General features: G+C 39.9%; 1 protein-coding gene across 5 annotated transcripts in view; it reads left to right on the plus strand.

Annotated features, from left to right (window-relative positions):
- The first annotated feature begins 13 nt into the window (after window positions 1-13).
- Window positions 14-26,886, plus strand: part of chrna6 (cholinergic receptor, nicotinic, alpha 6) — a 75,545-nt gene continuing 48,672 nt past the window's right edge. The window contains exons 1-7 of one of the 5 annotated variants that reach the window (XM_079646318.1): window positions 14-685; window positions 3,205-3,314; window positions 5,231-5,438; window positions 6,995-7,606; window positions 11,798-12,070; window positions 20,932-20,987; window positions 22,776-23,835. In XM_079646318.1, the coding sequence (XP_079502444.1) occupies window positions 659-685; window positions 3,205-3,314; window positions 5,231-5,438; window positions 6,995-7,606; window positions 11,798-12,070; window positions 20,932-20,987; window positions 22,776-22,791 (1,302 nt within the window). In that variant the 5' untranslated portion in view covers window positions 14-658 and the 3' untranslated portion in view covers window positions 22,792-23,835. Of the gene's footprint in view, window positions 686-3,204; window positions 3,315-5,230; window positions 5,439-6,994; window positions 7,607-11,797; window positions 12,071-17,757; window positions 20,401-20,931; window positions 20,988-22,775; window positions 23,836-26,886 lie in introns of those variants that run through there. The other 4 variants (XM_079646316.1, XM_079646315.1, XM_079646317.1 and 1 more) reach the window with 4 other exon arrangements.

Consider the following 26,886-nt stretch of genomic DNA (forward strand, 5'->3'; position numbering starts at 1 on the left):
GGGCTGTCCGTTCTGTTTTATGGCAGAAACATTGGAGCATTTAGTGGTGTCCTGTCCCCGGTTGGCTGGTCTTAAAAAAATGTTACAGGAGTGGGTGGAGGGGTTCGGGGAGGTTTTCTCCATACCACTTTTTGTCCATGGCCCCAAATACATCCTGAAAAAGAAGGAAATCCTACTATTGATCAATTTCTTGTTTGCTAATGCAAAATTAGCAATCTGGAAAAGTAGGAAGAACAAACTTGCTGGAGTAGGGTGGACGGATGCAGTGCTCTGTCTGAGGGGGCTGGTGGCAGCGCGTCTGAGGGTGGAGCATGCATACTATACGCTGATCAATCATCTACAGGGGTTTCTGGATGTGTGGGCTGTTGGGCAGGTTCTGTGCTCACTGGGGGAAAATGACTCTAATATTGAAGTTTTAAAGGGTAGGTGAATTTTTTTGTTTTTAAGGTGTGTAAAAGATGATGTTTTGAAATGGGTAAAACGTTTTCAAATGACATTTATTTGGTAGACGTGAACATCTGTTTATTTATTTGATTTGTGTAATGTTTTTTGTTTTTTGTTTCGGTGTATAGTTAAAACAAATGGAAATAAAATTTTGTTTTAAAAATCAAAAATCTTCTTCTTCTTCTTGTCTTTCCAGGATGAGGTGAACCAGATCATGGAAACAAATCTATGGCTCAGGCATGTAAGTACAACACACACACGCACACGCACACACACACACCTAACCCCATTTCGGAATGGACAGAGATAGCGATCAGTGAAGAGTGAGAAAGGTGTTAACACTCAACTATACATTCTGTAGTGTGTGTGTGTGTGTGTGTGTGTGTGTGTGTGTGTGTGTGTGTGTGTGTGTGTGTGTGTGTGTGTGTGTGTGTGTGTGTGTGTGTGTGTGTGTGTGTGTGTGTGTGTGTGTGTGTGTGTGTGTGTGTGTGTGTGTGTGTGTGTGTGTGTGTGTGTGTGTGTGTGTGTGTGTGTGTGTGTGTGTGTGTGTGTGTGTGTGTGTGTGTGTGTGTGTGTGTGTGTCATATATCACTGAAGTAAAAAATAAAGCAGGTGAGGCAAAACAAGAAACCAAGGCTAACCAAGGAAGACATTTGAATGCAATGGGCCATTGATCAATGCTAGCATCATGGTTAGTCACGCTCTATCTCTTAACGGATCAATAACCACGGACCCTGACCTCCTGACCCCCCCCAAACCCTGCCTCCCCAACCATAAATCCAAATAGCACATGTTGCCTCTGTCCCCCAAACCACCAATTTAGCTCGACTAAATCTCTCTTTGACAAATATTTATAATTAAAGCCGCTTTCATAATAAATATTGACCTTTTTTAACATTGACTCGTTGCCGCCAAACAGCTGCTGGATGCTGATGAGATTTAACGGTTGATAACACTGTGATCTCTGCGCACTCCAATTAAAACGCATTGAAAGGCCTGTATGGGCTGATCTTATTTGTTGTTTGTAATGGCTGAGCTGTTTATTTATAACAAGGCATCACTAATGAATAAGCTGTTTCAAAACCACCGTCACTGATACAGACTTTGAATCGCAGCCAGGGGGGGGGGGTTTACAGTGTTAGCCATTTCAAAAAGCCCCCCCTTGATGAATTTATCGCGTCTGTACCACAGTAACACTGCAGGGGATTCCTTCTGTAGCAGCATGCAGTGTTTCTAAATGTGTTGACTGTATACTCAAAACAAGCTCTACTGACTACTTTTATGATATCGATCAGACAACTACATTTAAACAATGCAAAATAATGCCGAATATGGGAATATTTTACCTGCCTCTTCGCTATAAGATGTATTATTTCAATTTCTTTACATTTTTGCTCATATTCCTCCTTTATTCCATGTCTGGAGAGCAGGTTTGACTATCATGTTTGTTATTGCCTTATCCCCTAATAACCTTTGTAGAGTCCCTAACTTATTCTGTATCAGTGGTATTTTTTATCTTTTTTGAAAACTCCTTAGTCACTTTCTCAATTATTGACAATTATAGTCATGTGTTGGGAAAATACTGAATGTTCCTTCTATATCAGAGTAGCACATTATAACAGAGGCCCTATGTAGCTGTGTACGTAGCCAGATGTATGACAACATGGATGACACTCATGAGACACTGTGTTGAAGTTATGATAGCTATGTTCCTAATATTGCACGATGACACAGCCCCTAGAGAGATAGGCATATGACTGTCATGTTTATTGCTTACGCAGGCCTTAGCTAATCTTAACTAATGTCAAAATACTGCTTTGAACCAGTATTCTTCCATCTTGTTTACTGTAACAATCTCTTGTATATAAGCATGTCAAGGACTCTACTCTGGGAACTATTTGTCCCGCGCAGCTCTGTGTGTGATGACTAGTTCCATTCTTGCAAGGATAATAAATACATGTATCCTGATATTGAAGATCAAGCCGGTGACGAGTGATGTTTTTCTCATTATATTTGTATTGTTATTATTGTTGACTAAGATACATAGGGAATATGTGGGTTTTTTGTGACTCGCTGTATGCATTTATCATTGATCAAATAACCATGTAAAAAAAGATCGACCAATAAGGAATCCCATCTCTAGCCAATCATATAGCTCACGATAAAAATCCAGTGTAGCATGAAGTGGTTAATTAAACAGCTCCCAGGTCATAACCGGATATTAATCTGCATTTGCTAATGAATGAATTCATCTTGAATGGCATGCAAATAGCCAAGACTAATGGATCCGCGGCTCATGAAATTTTACCTGCAGGTATGTTGACAGCATAGCAAGTGTTCTTCTGTCAGTGAGCATTAACTCCTCTCCTCTCCTCTCTGAGCTGCTCTTTGTTCAGCTGTTTTGTAGATGTGTTGTTATTTGCTTACTGAAGCTTTGTGATTCTTTTTATATTGAGGCATTGCATTAAAGAAATACATGTTTGCTTGTTACGACTTTGAACAAGCAATGAAAGCCCTCAAATACTCCTTGAAACTCTATTGATGGGCGTTGGATTCCTTGCGACATTATCCCTATTTGGCACTACTGTAAAACATCAAAGGAAGTTCTGCTTGAGGTATAAATATGTATTCCAAAATATTCCCACGAAGGGGAATGTCTCCAGTGAATAATACCGTCTGCAGTGTACAATGAAAAATGCAAAACAGATGGTTGGCTCGGCAGTGTGCTCTAAATGAGGTTTCTCTTCTTCTCTCTCTCAGATTTGGAATGACTACAAGCTGCGGTGGATGCCTAGGGAGTTTGACGGGATCGAGTTCATTAGAGTTCCATCCAACAAGATCTGGAGACCTGATATTGTGCTCTACAACAAGTGAGACTGTCAAACCATTATCAGCATCATTATCATTAGTTTGTTCACTCTTATTGCAATCACTATTAGAGATTGAATACCTGAAAATCAATAGGTTGGTTTTTTAAAAAGAGTCTTCTTATTACCAAAGCCAATAATTGCTGTTGCCTAATTAGGAGCGAAATTAGAATCATCAGGATGTTATTGTACTGCAAATCAGGCATCTCCATTTTGAAAATCCCAGGAAAACTAGTACGTTGGCATATGACATCAATCAATCAATCAATCAATCAATCAATCAATGTTTATTTATATAGCCCAATATCACAAATGTTACATTTGTCTCAGTGGACTTCACAGTTTGTACAGAATATCAGTATGACAATACGACACCCGACATCAGTGTTAAAATGCAAATTCACCCGTGTGATTGGATGCCACCACTTCAGGGCAGGGGCCATTACATTATATGGAGTTGACAGTGTCAACAAATACATGACAGATCAGAATATGCTCATGTGAAACATTTTGTAACGTTCAAACGAGCCCTGACAGAAAACAACCCCAAATGTGTCTTTTTGGTAGGAAAACTTGAGTTGATAACGTCACCGAAATATTACATAAGTGCCCAATTCTTTGGAGCCCAAATGTCCAGAGATGGAAGAAGTAGTCAACTTATTTTACTTAAGTAAAACAAGCAATACCAAATTGAAGAAATACTATCACAAGCAAAAGTCCTGCATTCAATACCTTATGTAAAAGTACTCATTATGTGTAATATTCCATTTCAGAATCATACAGTACATGTAACTACTAGATCATGTTGTTGGTGTGAGGGTTGAGTGAAGCAGGCAGGACCCAAATGCAGATTACACAGAAAATACCTTTATTTCAAGGTTTACACAGTGACAAACAGAACCCTACCCCGTGAACACAGTCACAGACAAACAAGGAACTAACAATGAAAGACAGAAAAAACAGAACTTAAACACACACAAGACTAATCAAAGAAACAAGAGATAGGTGAGGAGGGAGGAGAAAACACAGGGGCACCAGGTGAACACAATCGGGTAATCAGACAGGAGGGAACACAGACAGAAGGCAACAGGCAAGACAGGGGTGAACACTTTTCAAAGTAAAAACCAAAGACAGAAAAAGACAAGACAAAACAAAACACAGACAGATCGTGACAGTTGGTGTATTTATGTCTTGCTAAAGGAGAAGCTCATTGTCAGTGTACTGTATACTTCTACTGGATATCTTAACCTATATTTATATATTATGTAATAGATTTGATTGATAATGTGTTTTTTGTATTTTCTAAAATCTAAATCGGTATAGGTACTCACGCTGTCAGATAAAGTAAAAAAAAAAGTGGAGTAAAAATGTACAATACTGACTCTAAAATTTAGTGGAGTGGAATCATAAAGTAGGGTCAAATGAAAACATTGAGGTAAAGTAAAAAGGAATCAAAATTGTACAGTAGAGTAAATGTTATATATTTCATTCAACCACTTCTAATGTCTTTTATACCTCTAGCTGCTGTAGGTGCAACTGACTGTTCTGTAATCACAACACGATTGTCTGTGGTTCAGGGTCAGTTTATGATGTGCTCCAGTCTTTCAGGCTCATTTATTCTATCCTCAATATCAACTCATAATGTTAATCAAAGGCAATTTTGTATTTCTCAATGATGCATAATGTGGCTTCATTGTCCTCTGTCTTTTAATCCTAATCTCTTCTTTCTTGCCTCCATTACCTCCTCTTTATATTTTCTCCCCCGCTCTTTTGTTCCCCGCCTTCATTTTCTCCTCGCCTTTGTCTGGCGTCTCTGCCTCCTTCTTTGTATGCACATACGCTCGTATCATATCGCCTCATATCCTTCCATTGGACTCCTTCCGCTTGATTACACACAAACAAACACACACGTCATGCAGCGCTGTAGGTGATTTCCTGGTTGAGGATAAGACCAAGGCTCTGCTGAAGTTTGATGGTACCATCACCTGGGTCCCTCCAGCCATTTTTAAGTCTTCCTGTCCCATGGACATCACCTACTTCCCCTTCGACTATCAGAACTGCTCCATGAAGTTCGGCTCCTGGACTTATGACAAAGCCAAGATTGACCTGGTACTAATCGGGTCTAAGGTCAGTTTTTGTGATTGTGTTCCCAGACTGGCGTCACGATCAACCATTTTTATATTTCATGTTTTGCTTCATTCTGTCCTACCTCAAAGAAAAGCACTCTTACATTATTCTGTTTGATACTGCATGCATCAACCTTAGGGATCATATATTAGGTTTCATTCAAGGTGCACTAACGATTTGGACGAAAAAGGTAAATTAATTTGTTATATTGAGAGCACTACCTTTGAAAGCCTGTGAAAACAGTTAGATGTTTTCAGTCAACATGTTCTCATACCCAATTCAAACAACAACTTTGTCAGACCTTTTGTCATCATTTTGTTATGTACTGGGTAACCGTTTCTAGCATACTAGTTTAACAGGTAGGACCACTACACAAATCCCATGTTTAAAATGTTGGGAGTAGTGATGTGAAGACTAAAAATTGTCTTACAGAATCAGTTCCTTTAAGTTTAAACACGTAAGTGCATTGCAAGGTTTTCTATCATGTTTCATGATTCATCTAATCCTTTCCTTTACTTTTCTTTATCATGCAAATACTGGACATATATAAAAATACGCTGTGAGATTCTTAAAACAAAAAAGGCAACTTTTTCGTGTTACAGTTTTTACCATTTAAAGATGCAGCGTAAGCAAAACCCTACGGTAAAATTGAGTGGGAAAAACGTAAAAAGTTGATAAAAGCTGGGAGTGAGAATAGGTTGAAAATAAGATGAAAGTTGAATAAAATTACACTGTAGTTTAAAGAGGCCCTATTATCTCTTCCCTGTAGTGTGTTATATAGGTTTTTGTTCATGTAAATTATCTGCAAAGGAGAAAATCACAACGAACCCTCCAGAGGGGGTTTTTCTCCCACACGCCTGAAACACCTCAATTGGACTCCTTTGTTTGCTTCAGTAACATAATGACATCACTATGTAACACTAATGCTTCTATTGGATAGCACCCCAAAACGTGTTATGTGATTTGCTAGGGGGCGTGACATTTCCGACACATCTTTAAGCAGTTGACCAGTCAAAACAGAGCCGGCCAGCTAACCAATCAGAGCAGGCTGGGCTCTGGTTTCAGACAGAGGGTGAAAAGAGGTGCTGCAGCACAGGAAGTATGAGAAAGACCTTTTTGAACATTTAATCATGTGATCATGTAACAGTAAAGGCTCAAAACACAAATATGAACCTAAACATTGCATAATATGTTGAACCATTTTGTGCCTACTTGGAGGGCTTCTTGTGGACAATAAGTGGCTTAATTTGCATTTATGTCTTATTTCCCTCTTCACTTTCTATTGCTGTAACATTTCTGTAAGACCTGTAAACATCGCAAGACGGCCTTATTATCTGTAAACTACAGTGATCTTACAGTCTGTGGGTGCATGTGGACATGAAACCCAGGTGAAAGTCAGTTTTTTTTGCATATTCTCACAAATCCATATTCATAAGGATGAACCATACCATATGTATTGTATTGTTGATGGTGGCCTTTTCAAAATGGTAAGTTGACTCTGAAGGTTGTTCGGATCATTTCATGAATTGATTTTAAGATCTCTATCCATCCCTTAGGTGAACCTGAAAGACTTCTGGGAGAGTGGCGAGTGGGAAATCATTGACGCTCCTGGCTACAAGCACGATATCAAGTACAACTGCTGTGAGGAGATCTACCCAGACATCACCTACTCCTTCTACATCAGGCGCTTGCCACTCTTCTACACCATCAACCTCATCATCCCCTGCCTCCTCATCTCTTTCCTCACAGTGCTGGTTTTCTATCTCCCGTCCGACTGTGGTGAGAAGGTCACGCTCTGTATCTCCGTCCTGCTCTCCCTCACTGTGTTCCTGCTCGTTATCACTGAGACCATCCCCTCCACGTCGCTGGTCATCCCGCTCATTGGAGAGTACCTGCTCTTTACAATGATTTTTGTCACGCTCAGCATCGTCATCACCGTGTTCGTGCTGAACGTTCACTACCGCACGCCAATGACCCACACTATGCCGGATTGGGTGCGCTCGGTGTTTCTCAGAGTGCTACCGAGGATCATGCTGATGCGGAGACCGATTGACGAGGACAGCAAGACTGGGGGGTTGGACATCAGTGGGGAGGCAGGAGGAGCTGGAGGGGGAGGAGGAGGCGGAGGAGGGAAAGGAGGGAAGAAGAGGAAGAATAGCTTGCTGCAGGTAAGGCGTCCCCTTCCTAAATGTTTGATTCACTTGAACTCTATGCAACACCATGTTCATACTTTATTGGTTTCTGTCGTCCAAATAAATTGTACCTCAGAATCAAATGCGAGAGACCAATGTGTTTTATTATTATTTTATTTTAACATTTGTGAGACAAATTTGATTTTGTTCCATCGGTGCCAAAGATCACGCTAATTCCTAACGGGGCAAACAAAGAAAAGACAATATCATGAAGCTAATGCTTAGCTACCTACAGCACAATCATTACTCTCCGATCCTCATACTTTCTTTGTTTGGCCATCAGTACCTTCCATTCCCGATTCCAAGCTGTTCTGCCAACAACTGACACACTCTTTATTTCTTCTGCATCTCTTTATACTTGACTTTGTTTGCCGTGAAGTGCTTTATGCTGGGCGACAAAGAGAATCACCTTGTCAGATCTTATTTTCGATGATGACAAGTGACAACAATTCTTTATAGATTATTTAACATTCTAGTAATGTAGTCTAGACAGAGGCAATAGTTTTGGACTTTTAGAGAACAATTTTCGAATTACATTTTGTATAAGTATTATCTTATAAAAAACAAAGGTTGAAAGAGTATTAAATCAGCTTTGCTACACCAAGTAGTCCTGACATTGCTCAATGCACGGGTCAGTCGCACCAACCCGGTCCCTTATGAGAGCTGAACCGCCCAACATGAAAATATTTGAGTAGTTCAACCACCCGTACCTAAACCAACGGCAGTCTTTATGGGTTGTAGTTGCACAAGACTGAGGACTGTGAACAAACAGTTGTGCATGGTGAGTGTGTGTATTAGTGTGTTTAAGAGAGAAATAGGGACAGAGAGGAGGAGGAAAGGTGGAAACTGACAAAAAATATAAAATCGTCTTAGTCTAGTCCTTTTTCATTAACGATAATGCGTAATGATGTCGTTGGTGTTGTAGATAACGCTTTCTTCTTTTCGTCATCGCGTCTTAATAATCCAAAAAGATGGCATTGATAAACATACTGTCATTTTAGAAATGACGCAGAGCTACAGCACTGCAGGAAGGCCAAATAGAGGCCAGAAGAAGTGGAACTCACACCGAACATTTGTTATTGAACATTTTACACTTCAGGCATTGTCTCTCAGAGGGCATTCACATTACTAGTTTTATAAAGAATAACAAATAGAGCTATATAAAGCTGTTTTAACCCTGGCTCCTTTCCCACATTCACACAGTAACTATCAGGGGGTGAGGTGGGTGTGTGGGCCTAATATACTTGTCCATGAATAATCTATAATCATTTATTTTTTAACATATTTAAAGTCAGCTAACTACATCATAGATGAGGAAGAGCTAGGTGGGCTTTGACTAAATCCTGCAGCTTCAGCACTGGAAGACTAAATGCATTAACAACGATGTCAAGTGCTTTTCAGCTGTTGGACAGGGAACCATCATGGTGGTTATGGATTTTGCTTGATTTCAAGCACTTACACTACAGCGGGAAAAGTTGCAAGGGTAGGTAACTGAACATTTTCCTAAAGTCATAATCAAAACATATCTCTTGACAAAATATTTTAGCCCATTTGGGAATCAGATTACCTTAAGCAACGAACTGAGTGCCTCTGACATTTGATAGCTTGCTTGTCAGACCATACAATATTCTTCCATCTTCAAATGCTCTTCTAAATCCCTTTGGGCAACTCATATCCTGTAAGTACTGGCAGGTCCACTAAAAAACGTTTGTTCTGGTAAAGGATTTGGACACAGTCTGATCTAATAAAGACTTTATGATCATTGCTGAACTCTGAGGAAGCACTCTGAAAGAAACAAGTCTCTCCTTCATACACCTACTGCACAGATTTATCCCATGTATGTTTTATATGAAATTGTCCTTTGAACGTTGGCTGTGTGCCGAAGTATGGGATTAGTTTTGTATCATAAAGATAAAGCAACAATTTCTCAGAATAAAGCAAAACTATGAGTTCAAAAGCAAAAAAAACTGAGTCAAGCAAAATAAAATAAATTTCAAAAATAAAACTATAAGTCGCAAACAAATCATTTGTTTAATCATGTAAACTATAAGTATTTTTTCTTTGTTTTAACATAGGTTTTTGTTTGCAGTTCTTGTTTCTTCTTTCTCAATGATCAGACTTTTGCTCTCGCTGCAGCTTTCTCTTTTGCGCTCCCTCATTTTTTGTTTGAGATTCTGACACAAACCTCCCAGGTGGGCGGGACTTTCAGGGGTGCGTCCCCATTTTTGAATGACAGCCCAGCGATTGTACAGTGCAGGCAGCTGCGGTGCGGTGGCTGCCTGAGCGTGGATCGAACACCCGCAGAAGAACCAGCATTTCAATTATTATAATACTAAAAGTGAAAATATATGTAAGTATTTATCATTTGTCCTGTACTATACGGTCTGTTTCTTTATTGTGGTAAGTGAGAAGTAATGCTGTGCTATGAAAGTTAGCTTTTGCTACCTTTAGATCCATAACAATGCAAGCTAAGTAGCCTAACAGTTAGCTACAAAGCTAGCAGTGAGTGAGCGTTCAGACACCGGCGCAAACACTCAAACTGACTCGTGTGTGCAGCGTGCCTGACTCTACCAACAGGCTTTCATGATTCTGTTTGAATATGCAAGTATAAGCCATGATAGCTTATTTTATTAACACGCTAATTTGATATGAAAATCAATGGAGGCTGAGTTAACTTTGTAGGAAAACCTACCGTCCATGACTGCCCCTGAGCTGTGTTTTATTTGTTAACTTCATATTTTTCATTTCCTAAAACATTTATTTTCCTCTCATATTAACAGTGTGGATCATTGAGACAGCGTGGTGTCCAGAGTCTTATCCCTTTTTCCCACTTCCTCTGAGGGGACAGCACGCAGGGGGGCATGAAGAAAGAACTGCACCATCTTCATCCACACTGGCGTTACTGTTATCACTTGCTCAGTGTCATTTCATTTGACCAAATGTCTTTACATATACATTTAATATATTTTATTATTATCCACCTTTTTGTTTTATGTCCTTTTATTTAAAACATTCTTTGAGACTTCATCTTCTGGTTCAAATTTCAATAAATGTAATTTGTATAATCACTCTTTTGTCTTTATTCTACATGAAAATGTTAGAGATTCCATTCAAATCTGTTGATTATTCATATCTTCCTCAGGCTAGGAATAGTATGTCGAATTTTTAATGCTAAATGTATATCATTTTCTCACAGGATATAGAATGAAACAACACCGGTTTTATCCATTGTGTATGAATGCTTCAGCTCTTCAGACCAACATAGTAAGATGTGAGCATGTTCCTAATTGTGTTGGTATGCAGCCTAGGTCTGGTCTGTTTAATAAAGCAAATCTGCCACTTTTATATTGCAGAATTTGTTAAATTAAAGCAGTCTTTAATTGTTTGTCCTAAACATAGCAATATATGCTTTTGAAACGTAACATGTCTTTGAAAAATAATAGTATACAGTTTATATTGTATATCACCTTTAGCTTGAAAATACATAGATGTGTTTTTTTAATCTATAAAATAAATAGACAGACACTTTATCAATCCCAAATTGGGAAATTATTTAACAGCAGCAGTGTGTTCAGGTATTAAAATATTTAAAGTTGGAATAAAGTATGAACTACACAACACAAGTATAATGCACAGCAATCCATAAGAGAAGTCCGATATGTTCATGAAACTCCCCAGGAGACACCGACACTAATGTGGCCGAGTGGACTCCGGAGTTTGCTGCATGAGTTGCACTGTATGATCTGTGGTGTAGTGGGCTGTCACTCAAAAACTGAGTAGCCAATGGGGACACACCCCTGAAAGTCCCGCCTACCTGGGATGTTTGTGTCAATCTCAAACAAAAAACGAGGGAGCGCAAACGAGCAAGCTGCAGCGAGAGCAAAAGTATGATCATTGAGAAAGAAGAAACAAGAACTGCAAACAAAAACCTATGTTAAAACAAAGAAAAAATACTTATAGTTTACATGATTACACAAATGATTTGTTTGCAACTTATAGTTTTATTTTTCAAATGTATTTTATTTTGCTTGACTGAGTTTTTTTTTCTTTAAACTCATAGTTTTGCTTTATTCTGAGAAAGTGTTGCTTTATCTTTATGATACAGAACTAATCCCATACCGAAGCAGATGTCCAACTCTTAATGCAAACTCTGGTTGTGATCCCTAGCAGGTCGGAGGAGGCTCCCTCAACTGCTTGGAGTTCGGGGACAGTAAGTTCTCGTCCGTGGACGGCTGCACTGGGAAGAAATGCACTTGCCCCTGCCAGCATGGGAAGGAGACCCCAGATACACCAGACTTGGGGAAGATAACACGTCAGCTGAGTCCAACAAGCATCAGCACGGTGGTGGCTTTTTCTGTGCTATCGCCTGAGGTCAAACAGGCCATCGAGAGCGTCAAGTACATCGCTGAGAACATGAGGAGTCGCAACAAGGCCAAAGAAGTGAGTCCTTATTTTCTATCACTGTACAGAGTGCTGCTGGAATGAGTCCCTAAACCTGGGAATTAGTCAGCGTTTTTGCACTTCCAGTTTCCTGTTCTACAATTCATTGGGTTATTGGGTTCATGACTGAAATAAGGACTTATGAGGCTGATTCAGAGCAGGCTTGCAGATCGGTAGAATAGAAGGAAGGACGCAGCAAAGAGCGAACTAATTCAAACCAAAAAAAACAAACTGAATCATTTTGAACAATTGCGCATTTTACTCAAGTTTGGTGACTTCAGATTTGAGTAAAAATCAAAATAGGCCGACTAATAATGCCAATTTAAATATTTACCAAGTCAGATAGCGCTCAGCTCTTCACAAAACGACTGAGGGCATCTTGTCAAAGATGGTGGTTCTCAGGAGACCATTGGACAAGAAAAGCTCCCTAAAAAACAGGGCATAGCACGGAAAATACCGTTGTCTGTTTGGGCACAATGCAATTCCAATTGTTGATGACATTTATCTCATCGCAATATTCGATTACAATACAGTGGCTGTGTCCTATCAATGCCATTGGTTTGATTTAAAATGCTTGAGCAACATGACATTTGTATCAGACACAAGTACTAGCACAAGCAAAAAATAGGACTCAAGAGCACAACCAGGCAAAAAGGTTTAGTCAAGCGTTTAATCAAATAAGGCAAAAATAATACAGGCAAAGATCCAAAATAAAAAGACTGGAAGCAATAAAAAAACAACCTACTAAGTTGGTAAAAACATGTAACAGCTCGGATTGTAGCTTACTTTTAGAAGAGTCTCTTGGAGCACTTCATGCAAGACAGACAAGAGGAACTGACCAAGGCAACAGCACAGACTAAATACACAGTAATGATTAGGGACAGCTGGGGCTCATTGAAGCCAGGCAGGTGATTAACAGGGAAGGAAAACACACCAGGTGAGGGAGTGAGGCGATCAGCAGGACCAGGATGTGACAATTTGACCTGTGTTGCCAAAGCACAATGACGATTGGCAATACATTAAAATAACACAAGTAGAAAAGGGAACAACATTATTTAATATAATAAAAAAAGAGAGAAAATATGCACTAATTTTTCAAGTTAATCTTCTTAATAAACAAGTAGATTTTAGAAAGGATAATACGAGATATGTAATATATATCGATATAACAAAATATAGTTGTTTTACCAGGGGAGCGAAAGTTGTGGAAGACATTCAGAGTCATGCTTTAACAATACCCTGCAGGCAACCTTCGTTTTTGAGGTATTAGTAACTCATACACGCTGACAAAAGGGAATGAAACAGGAAAAAAACGTTCATGAAAGTCAAAAGCATGCACTGCTGGGCTTTTCTCGAATCACGAAGGTCAGCTGGTCATGAATATTAAAAACAACTCAACAAGACTCTGTGAACTCCTTAACTGCAGAGCCACGATCAGGGTCATCACTGCTGGTATAAAATACAATGACAGAATTGTCTTCTAACTTAAGGATATGACACCTCTCCTGTTGGCTTTTTGCACAGATTAGTGTACAAGACAAATAAAATGCAAGAGGACGCCCCTCTGATTAATCTTATTAAACGGCATTGCCCCCAGCAAACATTTCAGGCCAGGTTCAATGTTGAGAATGCTCTCTAACATTAATGGTAGGGATGCACCGAATATTCGGCCGCCGAAAATGGTTAAAAAGGCCGTTTCGGCACCGAAAAAATATCACCGAATGTCAGGGAACAGGGTAACGTTGGTAAGCTAACGTGTTGTTGTGATGACGTAATCAAAAGGCGGCGACAAGCACGGCGCGCGACCATGCTCGCGGCTGGCTCACAGCCAACATGTCTGGCGCTTGGAGATATTTAAAAATATCAGAGAAAGAGGCGCAGATTGCGATTTGTAAAACGTGTTCAGCTGACATTTCTCGAGGGGGTGTAACTGCAAAGACTTTCACCACTTCGGGATTACTTCACCACCTGAAATCAAAACACCCGGACAAATATGCGGAGTAAGATCAAATCACAAGCATTGACAGCGAGAGACTGTTCAGCGCTGCCTCTCATGTGCTTGATGAGAAGAGGAACAGACTTATGGCTGATAAAGCAGAGAAGCTACTGTTCATTAAAAAGAACCTCCCACTTTTCCTTAATAAGTAGACAAGGCTGGCTTATCATAAGCTTATCTAGTTCTACATGTCTACTCTATACCCACTTTCCTGAACAATTTTCATTGTGAGTTATAATTCACCATCTCAGGTTATCATTAGGGGGAAATGACAGCAGCACAGTGTTCAATATATTGTACTTTCGGTATCTAAATGATACAATGTTGTTTACATTGCTCATGAGGACAGACCACCTTATTTGCAGATTCTTGAAATTGTAATTTAATTTGTAATTGATTGTGGATTTTGTATCCAGTTTTCACTTTATGTATCTTTATACAATGTTTACTACTTTGCTTATGAAATTGAATTTTAATTTCATTTGTAAATAGTTACATTCATGTGGATTTATCCAGTTTGCACATTTGTATGCATGCACTTATAGGTGCATTTGTTGTTGTTGAAGGCCTGGCTGTTAGTCTTTATTTACACTATTTTGTTGTAGGCCTACTGGCCTAGATGTTTATGCAGTTTTAAAGCACCTTGGCTTTCTTCTGAATGCACTTTGTTGTAGTTATCCTACAGAGAAAAGAAAATGCACTTGACTTGGAATTAGTGTACTGTATGCATTCAAAAGTGCTGAATAAATGTTTTATGGACCCATAATAGTGATTATTATTTAAGTTAAGTTTTGCCATAATCATGTCTTTTTCCATAATCAGGTAGCTGAACAACATTGGTAAAAAATGTATACATTATATATATATATTTCTATTAATCATTTTCGGCCTTTCGGCTTTCGGTTTTCGGCCAACTGTTTCCTATTTTCGGTATCGGTTTCGGCCAAGAATTTCCCATTCGGTGCACCCCTAATTAATGGTACAATGTGTTCCTGGATAAAAGAAAATCAAATAAACCATGTTAATAATGTGGATAATGAATCCATTAAACTGTAAATATCAGCATTGAAAAGGAGATGATACTGTCTATACGTCCACTTACTATTTGTTGTAATTGGTTTCATTATTTATGATGGCACTAAAGATCAAAGACCCAACCACGAGCCTGCGAAACCTTAAAGTGGACCTATCATGCTATATTTGAATAATGTAAGACCATACCTATATAAGGCATATTTATACTTTTTTTTTTCAAAATACCAAACAGATCATGCATTTTAGCCATTCCTCATTTCGCTCAATTTAACACTGTCTTTGCATGGGCTGATTCTGTGAGAACAGCACCATCTACAGGCCTGGCATATGTACTACAGCGTCTCCAGCGCTTTCGAACGGCAATGTCCGTGGCTGTCTCCTCCTGATTGGTGGAGTTGGCCCAATAGCCGTAGCGCCACTTCTGTGACGTCAGAGAAGTGTTCAAATCTGGATCAGTCTGGATCAGATCCGTTGCAGCCCCTTTTTAAGAGATTTGGGTATGGAGGAAAATAGAGAGGGTTGTGTTTTCTGACACTTGGTGAGTTCCCTGGAACACCGGGGACACATTCATGTATAAAAGACGTACAAAAGTGCATTTTGCATGATAGGTCACCTTTAAAGGGGAATCCTGGTTTGATGCAACATAGCTCTTATTTTTTGGGGTTTGGACCATGACGATAATAACTAATATTGCATCAGGCAATGCAGTAATAATAATTCAACAAAAACAGATAAATTGCCTTTTTCATGGCAGACATGTTGACTGGTTGTAAAAGGAAAGACCAGGTGTAATTAATAACCCAAATAATTGCTCTCATTCAATAAATCCCAGTGATCCAGCATGCATATCAGGCAGAAGACATGTTGACAGAGGTGTTAATGATAGCATTGAGTGTGTCGCAGTCAAATAATTGGCAGTGTGACAGAGAGCCAGCAGGCACAATAACATGACTCTGATACTGAAACCACTAAATGGATTTTAGCTATCCCTAATTTGATTATTCACACCTTTCATGTCATAATATCTGCTGTAATATGGGTCTATCAGGCAGATATTAGACGAAGCCTCACGATAGCCAAACATGTCTTTAGACAAAACATACATCTCATTTTAGACATTTTCCTATAGATTATTATTGAAATCAGTTTTAAAGTTACGACAGTCTGGTTAAACTATTGGCTTCTTTACAACCTGTCTTATCTATGAACAAGAGAATAGACCATTCCCACATACAAAATAAATCTACTGTCATAGTTTAAATACTGAATAAAAATACACTGATAGATGCTACTCCACTTATTCAGCCCTAAAACAAATGACGGCCAACTGGTATATGGAGAAAGCTAACACTAGGGTGACATGTGACTAGATTTTAACATGCCTTCACTATTATAGATCTTGATTTTCATTTGTGAAACCTAAATGCTTAGTATTCAAATACAGCACCATTTCATTTATGAGGGGTTGTCTTTCATGATGCTGGCTACAAATGGTGTATTACTATGGGAGCATGTGTAACTGTAAAGGTCTAAACTGTGGCGTGCAGCAAGGTAGATGTCTTGGACCTCTACTGTTATCTATCTTTACAAATGATTTGCCATATGGTTTACATGAAGCAATTATACCACTATATGCACATGCTTCTACACTGTATTGGCAGCCGATACTAATGGAAATTTAGATATTACTGAGTTAGTTGGGACATAACATCAGATCCAAATTCACTTTTCTAGGATCTAGTCATAAACGTATCTATGCCTATTCTGTGTCTCTAGGTAACGTATACAAAAGGAGGGTATGGTTAAATAACTGTGGGATAATAGGGGCACATGGACCAAGGTCAAATTTGAACTCCGGTCCCCAACATGAAGACCAAGTGTACATGGGCCTCCAGCTCTACCAACTGACGAAGCCCTGTTCTTGAAGTGTATCGAATTTAAAGTAAAAAATGTGCTTATTATCCAGTCTCATTGTAAATACAACTTGACAATTATGAGCTTTACCATTACCATAGGGCATACAGTTGTTGTGAGTTGTTATATTCAAGTGTTCCTATACTTTATATAAACCTACAGCTGCAAAGCAAACTCAGAAAGTGTGTTGATGCATAATGTGTTTATGCAAAAGAGAGCTGTAATGTAATTCTGTGCATTGCTGCGGATACTAACCTGCTCCGTAAGTTCACAGTAGTCTAAGTTGGAACCAAATCATTTTAGATTTGAGAGCTCTGCCTCCTCTCTTTCCCTCTATTATAAATACAATGGGTGAAATCTCCCAATGGGGGGAAGCAGCCCTTTGATATGCAAAACTTGTGGCTCGATCAGCTTTGTGAAAACGCCTGTCGTTTCTTCTGACACTGTGGTTTGAATGTGATTATCACAGAAATGCCCTGCTGTGTAAATAATGTATCAGATTTCTGTTCCTTCACAAGAGATCTTTAACTCTGATTTGTCTTTTCTTCTTTTCCCTTCTATCAACTGTTTCTTGTTATCCTCATCCCATCGCCTTCCACCAACCTCCTCAAGTGTTTCCTCGCACCTCTACTGTCCTGCCTTTTAAAAAACCCTCTCCTCACATTTCATCTTTCATTTGTCACTGCCAACACTTTTCTCTGTCTTCTCTCATCCACTGTTTTGTCCCCTCAACTGCTCACAGGTGGAGGATGACTGGAAGTACGTCGCCATGGTGATCGATAGGATCTTCCTTTGGGTGTTTGTGACCGTATGTGTCCTGGGAACTGTGGGCCTCTTCCTCCAGCCGCTTTGTGGCTTCGTTTCATAACTTCTAAACTAACAGGCTTCACTGTCGCCCTGTGTCGAACAATCCTGAACTATTGATGAACTTTTAGTTCTCAGTTGAACAATCAGAAGACAGAGCCCTAAAGCGCAAATTGGTGTGCAAGTTTTGCTTCTTGCCTTTTGTAAAAAATATCGAAACAATGACGTTGGGTTTACAGTTTTGGCACTGGCTGGTAAAGTGCGTAACAGAAACAAAGTTTCTAATACCTAATTTTTATATATTTTAAGGCTGCTTTACCTTAACAATCATTATCATAAAGACCTTTAGAATACCTTATAAAGCCTTTGGATGAACTTCAAAGAAATCAAGGGGTTAATGCGTTCTACAAAGTGTGGTCTTTTAACACAGTTGAAATTTTTTGACAAGAACATAAAACATTTAAAAAATATATCTAGTTCATTGATCACAGCTTTTAAATGTATCTCTGTAATCTGTAATGTTTTGCTAGGTTTGTCTGAATGTGTAACAACATGTTGTAGAGCCCAGAGATGATTAAACAGCAACAATAGGCAGTGACTGTGATTTGGTTCTTGTTAGCAATGTGTAGCATCACGCTATCATCACACAGAAATGGTTTCTATTGCATAGTAAAAAGTGGTAATTTACTTTTGACTGATTCATTATTTACTGCGTTTAAGCCTTGTAGTGTTGATTAAGCCAGCCAGGACTCCTGAAAATGACTTTCTCATACAGCTAAAGTGTGTTGTCACTTACATTTGAAGGGGTATATATTTTGTCCCAGATTACTTTTGTTTTGGTATCACAGATACAGCACGAATGAGTGAATGGACGGAGGACAGGGTGGATTGGAGGGTAATGTTCAGAAAAGTGTTCGAGTCAAGTGTCGTTGACATAATGTTCAGAAAGGTGTTCGAGTCCCGTGTCGTTGACATTTGAGGTCAAAAGTCAACGACGTGGGAAGCCGAACTGGAAACTTTCTACATCCAGTTGAAGGGACACAAACTCTTCAACACTGCTTCTTTCCCCCGCTGAGCTGACGGATGACTGTCATGCCCACTCCCCAGTCAGATCCATCAAACTGCTCACTGTCAGAGCCAATCGCATTCGCTGCCACCTTTGTGTCATTCACAATTAGAGCTCCGATTCCTGGCGCGCTTGGCAGCAGTTTTGACAAGTAAGGGGACGAGGCTGTTTTTTTCCTACTGATTAGAAAACCATGTGTTCATAAATGTTCTTTCTGATTAATGTTCCACACGTTAATTGGTTGGCCTGGTGAATATTGGATGAAATGCTACTTGATTAGCTGTCCCCGAAATAGCATTTAATCTATTCATTCACAAGAAGATTCTATCGACCACTATTATGGCTATTAATTTAAGCTCTCTTTTTCTCTTGTCACTTTTGGATTACGTTTACCATTACAAACCAATGCAAGAAACATGCAGACATTTAGATTGCTTTGACCACAAGAATATTATCGTTAGATTACAGCACTATAAATGTTCTGCTTCATTTCCTGAATTTCATTTATCCCCATTTGTATTGTTATATGATTAAGAAATGCACACCTCATGCTGAAGGGAGCAAACAGGTTTGTACAAGTGATACCTTTCTTTTGTCTTTGAAATAAAATCAATATTTGTTCAAATAAAGTTACAGTTTTACTGGCAGCAGTTAAATAAACTCAACTTCTGCATTTAAACAAACACTTTCATGTTCATGGGAGACATGGTTATGCACATACATAAACACAGGACGTTTGCCATGATATTTATTTTTTGCCATTATACACAAAACAGCCACAGTTGCGTCGTCTAATTAAAATCCGGACATGTTAGTGGTATTCAGACATTATTTCATTGTTGAGATAAAATGCATCGTTTTGTATGACATTCCCACATAACCACATTTATCTCTCAGAGGTTCGTTCTTCCAGCTGTTGGTTACATGTTGAGTTTGTAATGAGTAAGGGAGGATTTTACAGTTGCACAAGATTTACATTTGGTCTGCCAGTGATTAACTGCAGTATCTCCAAGCTCCATGTCCTTATCTATTAATAACACATATGCACCCATTTTGCAATAAAAACAGAACACTTGGATAAAGCTATTGACATATTTTGTCTACTTTTGGCTTGAGTCCAAGCCATTGTTTTCTACAGTGATACTTTCCGACTTTGCGGGAACAGTTCAAGGTATCTACTTTACTTTTTCGACATTTAAATCCCCTTGTACAAAAAAGCAAGGTCTATAAAATATGATTCCGCATTTTTTCAGAAGAACTTGACTGAGAGAGTTGGTTTTCTTAATGCTTTTGTCAATGATGGATGTTTGAATCAAATAAATGTGAGTGTATTTTCAACTTAAAGTGAGAACCTCAAAATTCAATCAAATCCTTGCCGACGTGTTATGCTCATTGTGTGCAATCGTAAAGTAAAGGATATAAGGTGTATCTGTAACCACTTCCTCTGCTCACTCATTTACTACTAGCAAATTAACACAATAATGGTTCAGAGCTGCTCAATAGTCATTTTAAAATGTTACCATTTTGGGACTGGCTAAAAGGAAAAAAGACATGCAATTATCTTTTTTCATGGAGAGCAACTATACAGTTCAGACATTTGGTACAATTAACACTAAATAAAATGGTTAATTATAGTGATTACAGATGCAGACTTTAAATTCAATTATCACTTCAGAGAAAGCACTCCAGCGCCTGTCCGTAAGGCTCCAGAACATGTCAAACCCAGTATTAACCAATCACAATTCATTCGGACTCCTCATGTTCTTCCAGCTCTTCTTTCTGGGCATCTCTTTGGAGGACGTTATAGACCTCTTTTTCTGCCTTGAGACCAGTTCATCCATCTTTTTGTGATTCTAAGGGTAATAATCCAACACATCCATCAGCTCCTGGATCAGCTCCAGCTCTTCTTTCAGCATGAGACCTTTTTCTTTGTTCTGGATCATGGGTATTTTTGCTCGTGCACATTACTTCCAGGTCTGCTCTTTCTCAAAATCATTGTTGAGGAACTCTAACTTTGGATTGTTTCTCTTTGGTCTCTGTGTCCAGCCTGGTAGAGTAACCTTCTCCTCCTGGCAGTCAATGTGCTGCTCTTCATCCTGGAGGTGAGTCTTTAACACCTCAACCTGGGTATTTAGAGCCTTGTTTTATGTCCCCCTATCCTTCAGCTGCCTGGCCCAGGTTTTGAAGCCTAAAGATGACCTGTTCAGCTTTAAAGTCATGGTTCAGTTGTCTCTGGTTGAAGTTTGTTGTCCCTGTTCAAATTTCAAAGTGGTCGGTTAAACTGTACATTATTAACACTCGCATTACTAATTCAGTGTAATAAATTGATGGTGAATTAATTATATTAGATGTGCCAATGTTCATTTATGATTATACTAATGGCTACCATGTGTTGTCCAACGACAATCGATCAACCTTGACCCTACTTGTAGCTCCAATAACACAACTAAAAAGTAAAAAGCGAACACACACATTGAAAACCCATCCTCCAACCCGACCATCCAACCCAGTCTCACAGCATTTCGTGTTATAGTCACTACATTTAATCTATTGATTCGTGTTCACCAACACGATTTTTCCCTTTTTTTTCGTGTCACACACAACGATTTTAAAAGCAATGTATTTCTATTGGTAGTATGTTTCGTGCCTGCAGCATGTCTTTTTGTCCGTTCGGGTCTTGGAAGACCGGAAGCTGTGGGGTTCATAAAAACATGTTCTGACTTTTTTTGTCGTCTGTGAGGAAAAGAAATGGGGCTCAGAGCCTCAGAATATTGAAATCTGTATTTTTTAAAATCTTTTTTTCCTTCTAATTTGTTATTCTTTTCTAAATAACACACTGTTATTTACTCACCAATAACACACAATTATCCTTGTTTTTATTTATTTGTTTAATTCCATAATCTCAGGCTTTTTTGACGTCTGTCAGGAACTGAATTTCAAAATAAAAAATAACCGGAAACAGACGTAGGCATTTCGAGCTATTACCCAAGATCCTCAGCTATGGTTTAAGCTCGCTGATTGGATGTTTTAGCCGCAATTCATGTAGGGACATGGTGTTAATGCCATATCAAATCTGAAAAACGTTTCTGAGTTTAGGATGGCCGAAGACACTACACTACCCATAATCCCCAGCTATCGTTTAGGACTACTGTCCCCGTGATTAATCTTCAAGCTCTGGGATTTGATGTTGGAGTGGCAGTGCGCCAAGGTTACACCGAGCGCCAAACAGCTGTTTGAAATGGAATGAAACCACGCCAGATTATCCAAAACTGGAATCGAACGCCCCCCCAGAACTACACATGCTGGTTATTGTGTTTCGCAAAATGTTCTATGGGACGTCTCTACTGAACGTTTTCCTCACAATTAGAAGTTGCCAGTCAGGGGCGGACTGGGATTACAAATCAGCCCGGGACTCTCGACCGACCCACTTCGGTACCGCCGGCCCACCGCGGTACCGCAAGTAAATACCGCTAGTAAATTGTCGACGGGGCCGGTGGAATTGTATTTTCACTGGCCCCACCATTGTAACCACTGGCCCGGAGCATTCGTCCAAAAAAGAAAAATCTACTAATAATGAATAAAATTAACACATTTGTCGCAATAGTAATTTATGCACTAACTACATTACTACAACATTTGAATCATCAGTTCTTCCTCATTTTCCTCAATTGTTCATATTTGGTTTATTAAAATAATGATATTGTGGTCATTGTTTAAAAATGTCTGCTATTATTATTAGTATTATTTGTATAATGCATTTTCTGCCTTCCTGTCATTAGGAGGACATGTAATGGCTATGTAATTGTTTGATTAGAACCTTCATTTTTCCTAAACTGCTGACACATTTCGCCAATACCTTTTATATTGTCTACTCTTCACTTACTTGTCAGCATAGGTCGGCATTGATGTACAGAGCCGACAGAAGACCTTGTTTATATTGGCATCATATTGAGAGGTGCAGCCTGTGACGCGTCCTAAAACCAGGAAGTAAGCTGCTGGTTCCCTCGACAAAAAGCAATGGGATTTCTCCTAACGGTTTTGGAAAATAGCTGGAAATAAGGTCTGTTGAAAACAGAGGCGTCAATTGGGTATGGCAAGGTATGGCAGCTGCCACACCTTGGCTCCAGGGGAAAATGTAAATGTTCGTTTTAAAAAAATAAATTTATGGAATTACTCTGTGTCAATTTGTATTGATTATTCTATTATTTAATACATATAAATTAAATACAAATGAAAATCAGAACAACACAATCGATTTCTCTAGTCTAGATATTATCTTTCCCAATACTTATCGTAACGTATCCCCCCTCCCTATCTTGAAATGTGGTATCTCCTGACGAGAAGCCGCCGGAGGTCAGAGCGGGTCATGTTATCGCGGTTTTTTTTATTTTTCGGCTAAGCTAATTAACTAAAATGAAAAGAAAGCAAAGAACTTTAGAATCTTTTTTTATCAAAAAAAAGGCAGGTGAAGGTGATGGCTCCAATGTTGCCCCAGCAGCAGAGGGAGAAGGACCAGGTAGTGAAGGTGGGATTCAAGCTGTTAACCAGGCTGTTAGCCACTCCAGCACCTGCGCCGGGGATGCAGATGCTAACAGGGAGACGGAGACTACATGCATGGAGGCTGAGAACTCGTCCACACCGACTTCTCGAATTGAATCCGAGTCTGAGTCCCCACCAATTTCTCAGATTGAAAGAGCTGGATCAGACGTGGACAGCGATAAGGAAGGTCAAGGCCCGGGTGCAGCAGCAGTAGCAGCCTCTGGGTCAACTGGAGCAGAGAAGAAGGATATTAGTGGATGTAAAACAGACGGACTCAGGCGTCCTCGTTTGACCCACTTCCCAACTAGAAATGGAAGACGCTTTAATGTCAGTGTGTATCAGGAATATGACTGGGTTGAATATTCTGCGCAAGAAGATGCAGTTTATTGCTTTGCATGCCGTCATTTTGGAGGAGCCTCAACTTTAACAGGTGACAGGCATGGACTGCGTGTGTTCATAGACACTGGATACACATGTTGGAAGAACATGAAAAAAAATCTCCGGGATCATCAAGGGAGCAGTAGACACAATTGTGCTGCATTAGCGTGGTCTAACTTTAAGGCTGTGATCAGCGGACATAAGGAATCCATCGCAAGTCGGATTGACGCAAACAGGACAGATGAGGTGCAGGAGAACCGGGCTCACGTCAAATCCTTGTTCAAAATCACGTCATTTCTGGGAAGACAGGCCCTCCCTCTCCGTGGCCACAACGAGAGAGATGAGGATGAAAATAAAGGAAATTTCCTTGAACTTTTGGACGTTATTGCAACAGATGACAGGAACGTGAAAAGCAAACAGGAACGCAGGTATGCGCACTATTCTTCCCCAGAAGCCCAGAATGATATGGTGAGAGTTATTGGGGAAAATATCAGAAGTATAATCATAAATGAAGTAGGAGAAGCACGGTACTTTTCAGTGTTAGTGGATGAAACGAAAGACCTGTCTAAGAAAGAGCAGCTGGCCATTTTGATCCGTTATGTACATGACGGGATTATAAAGGAAAGAGCCATTGGAACCTATCACATGAAGGACCTGACAGCTGAATCCCTGGCCCAGAAAATAATAAAGGAATTATCGAGTTTAGATATTCAGCTGTGTGTTGCACAATGCTACGATGGTGCAAGTGTTATGCGGGGTAATGTGCGTGGAGTGCAGGCTTTAATACGTGAAAAAGTGCCGCATGCAGCGTATATACACTGTCATGCACATAGACTAAATCTTGTGCTTGTGAGCTCGATAACTGAAATACCAGAGATGGCAGAGTTTTTTGGTGTTGTTCAAACACTATATACTTGTATTGCAAATAGCAATACCAGACACATGCTTTTCATTGAGGCTCAAAAGAAGTTGGGACACAACAAAATACTGCACTTGGAGCGCACCTGTCCCACTCGGTGGCTGTATTGGTATAGGGCTCTACAGAAGATAAAACTGCGCTACGAGGCTATACTAGCTGTGTTAGATGCCACTATTGACGCTCATGCAGAGGGTTCAACTGAAGCTGCTGGACTTCGGACAAATATGCTGACAGTCACTTTTGTTGTGCGTCTTCATGTCCTAGAAAAAATCTTAAATCTCACTTATGGACTGTCTGAACAGCTTCAGACAAAAGACATTGCAATCACGATGGCTTCCAACCTCATACGGAGTACTAAGGCCCAGCTGGAAAAGATGAGGTCAGATAAAGAGTACCAGGACACACTGAGCAGAGCCAAGGCATTTTCCACAGAGCTCGGCCTCCAAGCAGCGACACTGCCCCTCTGCGACCAGCAAGAGCACGGAGTGTGTCCAAAGCCTTGGCAGGGTTTATTGTCGGATCATCCAGTGGCCAGAGACAAACAGGAGATGACCAAGAAAAAAGACTATACTTTGAAACACTGGACCGCTTCATCTCTGAGTTAGATCGCCGATTTACAGATAATGATGAGCTACTTAATGCTATCCAGGCATTTGATTGTTCATCTCCCCATTTCATGGATGTAGTTAAAATGGAACAGTTTGCACAACTCTATGATGAACTGATCGACACCACCCTTCTCAGTTCCCAGTGTCACACAGCAAAAGCTTTCCTTGAACTTGAGATGAAGGAGGACGTGGAGGAGGAGAAAAACATAATGCTGGCTTTGACACGACTGAAGACCATGTCTGTCGCTTTTTCAGAGGTCATCAAGCTATTCAAGATCGCAGCAACAATTCCTGTCTCCACTGCATCCAACGAAAGATTATTTTCCGTTTTAAAAAGAGTCAAGACTTACCTGCGGACCACCATGAGCGATGACAGGCTCACAAACCTCATGTTGATGGCTGTTGAGCCTGCTGTCGTAAAATCCCTGGACGCAGATGAACTCGTCAATAACTTTGCTGCTTTGAGGACCCGCCGTTATCCACTTATGGAATAATTAATAAAGTTCATCTCAAAGTAAGATACGCAAACATCTTATTAATATGATTTCTCTTTCTCTTTTCTTCTCCCTCCCTCCCTCTCCTCTCTCCCTCCCTCCCTCTCCTCTTTATATTTGGCCTTTAACAGTTTACAGCAGTTTACCTGGTATGTTCACGTGATATTGTTGCAATTACATAGTGAATGAAGTGAACAGAAAGAGTGAAATTGTGTCAGAAAGGCTATTACTGCTGTCTAACCCTGCCGCTTGCTATCCATGGTGCTGAAAACGGATGCGTAACGGCGCATTTGACTGAATTGATTGATTGACGTGCGTAGTTAAGTGTTTGTGTCCATAGTTACTTGCGCTAGCGGGATGTGAGTGAGGCTGCATTTGAAAAAGTTCAAATTTTCCTAACCACACAGAAAAGCTACATAGCAGACTTGTCACTTTTGTTATGATTCTTTGCTGGGCATGTATATTGATTGATACTGTAGTTAAGTCATGTGACTAGTAACCTTGCCATACCTTAGCTTTGGCTGAATTGACGCCACTGGTTGAAAACAAACCTGTTTGATAAATGCACGTTTTGTTCAGCCGGATAATCTCCACATGTCTACCCTACTTTTATAGGGTAGACTCGTTCCAACTCCTGCCTCCAAACGCTGCTGCAAAAACTCTCCTCTCGACTCTCTCATCCTCTCTGGACTTTCTCTGTCCTCTCACATCGCGGCCGGCTCGTCAGTCCCCTCCTGCTCCCTGGCTAAATGATGCACTGCGTGCTAATAGAACCATCCTTCGGGCAGCAGAGCGGAAATGGTGGAAATCCAAACACCATGACGACCTCCTAACCTATCAGGCTCTCCTCTCCTCTTTCTCTGCTTCCATCTCTCAGGCAAAAAGCACTTTCTTTCAAGATAAGATCCAATCTTCCTATTCCAATCCCAAAAAACTATTTTCTATCTTCTCCACCCTCTTGGACCCCCCCAAAGCACCTCCCCCCTCCTCCCTTCTGTCAAGCGACTTTGTTAACCATTTTGAAAAAAAGGTTGATGATATTCGCTCTTCTTTTTCTGACTCA

The sequence above is a fragment of the Notothenia rossii genome (assembly GCF_949606895.1).
Source record: "Notothenia rossii genome assembly, chromosome: 1".
In the NCBI taxonomy this organism is placed as follows: Eukaryota; Metazoa; Chordata; class Actinopteri; order Perciformes; family Nototheniidae; genus Notothenia; species Notothenia rossii.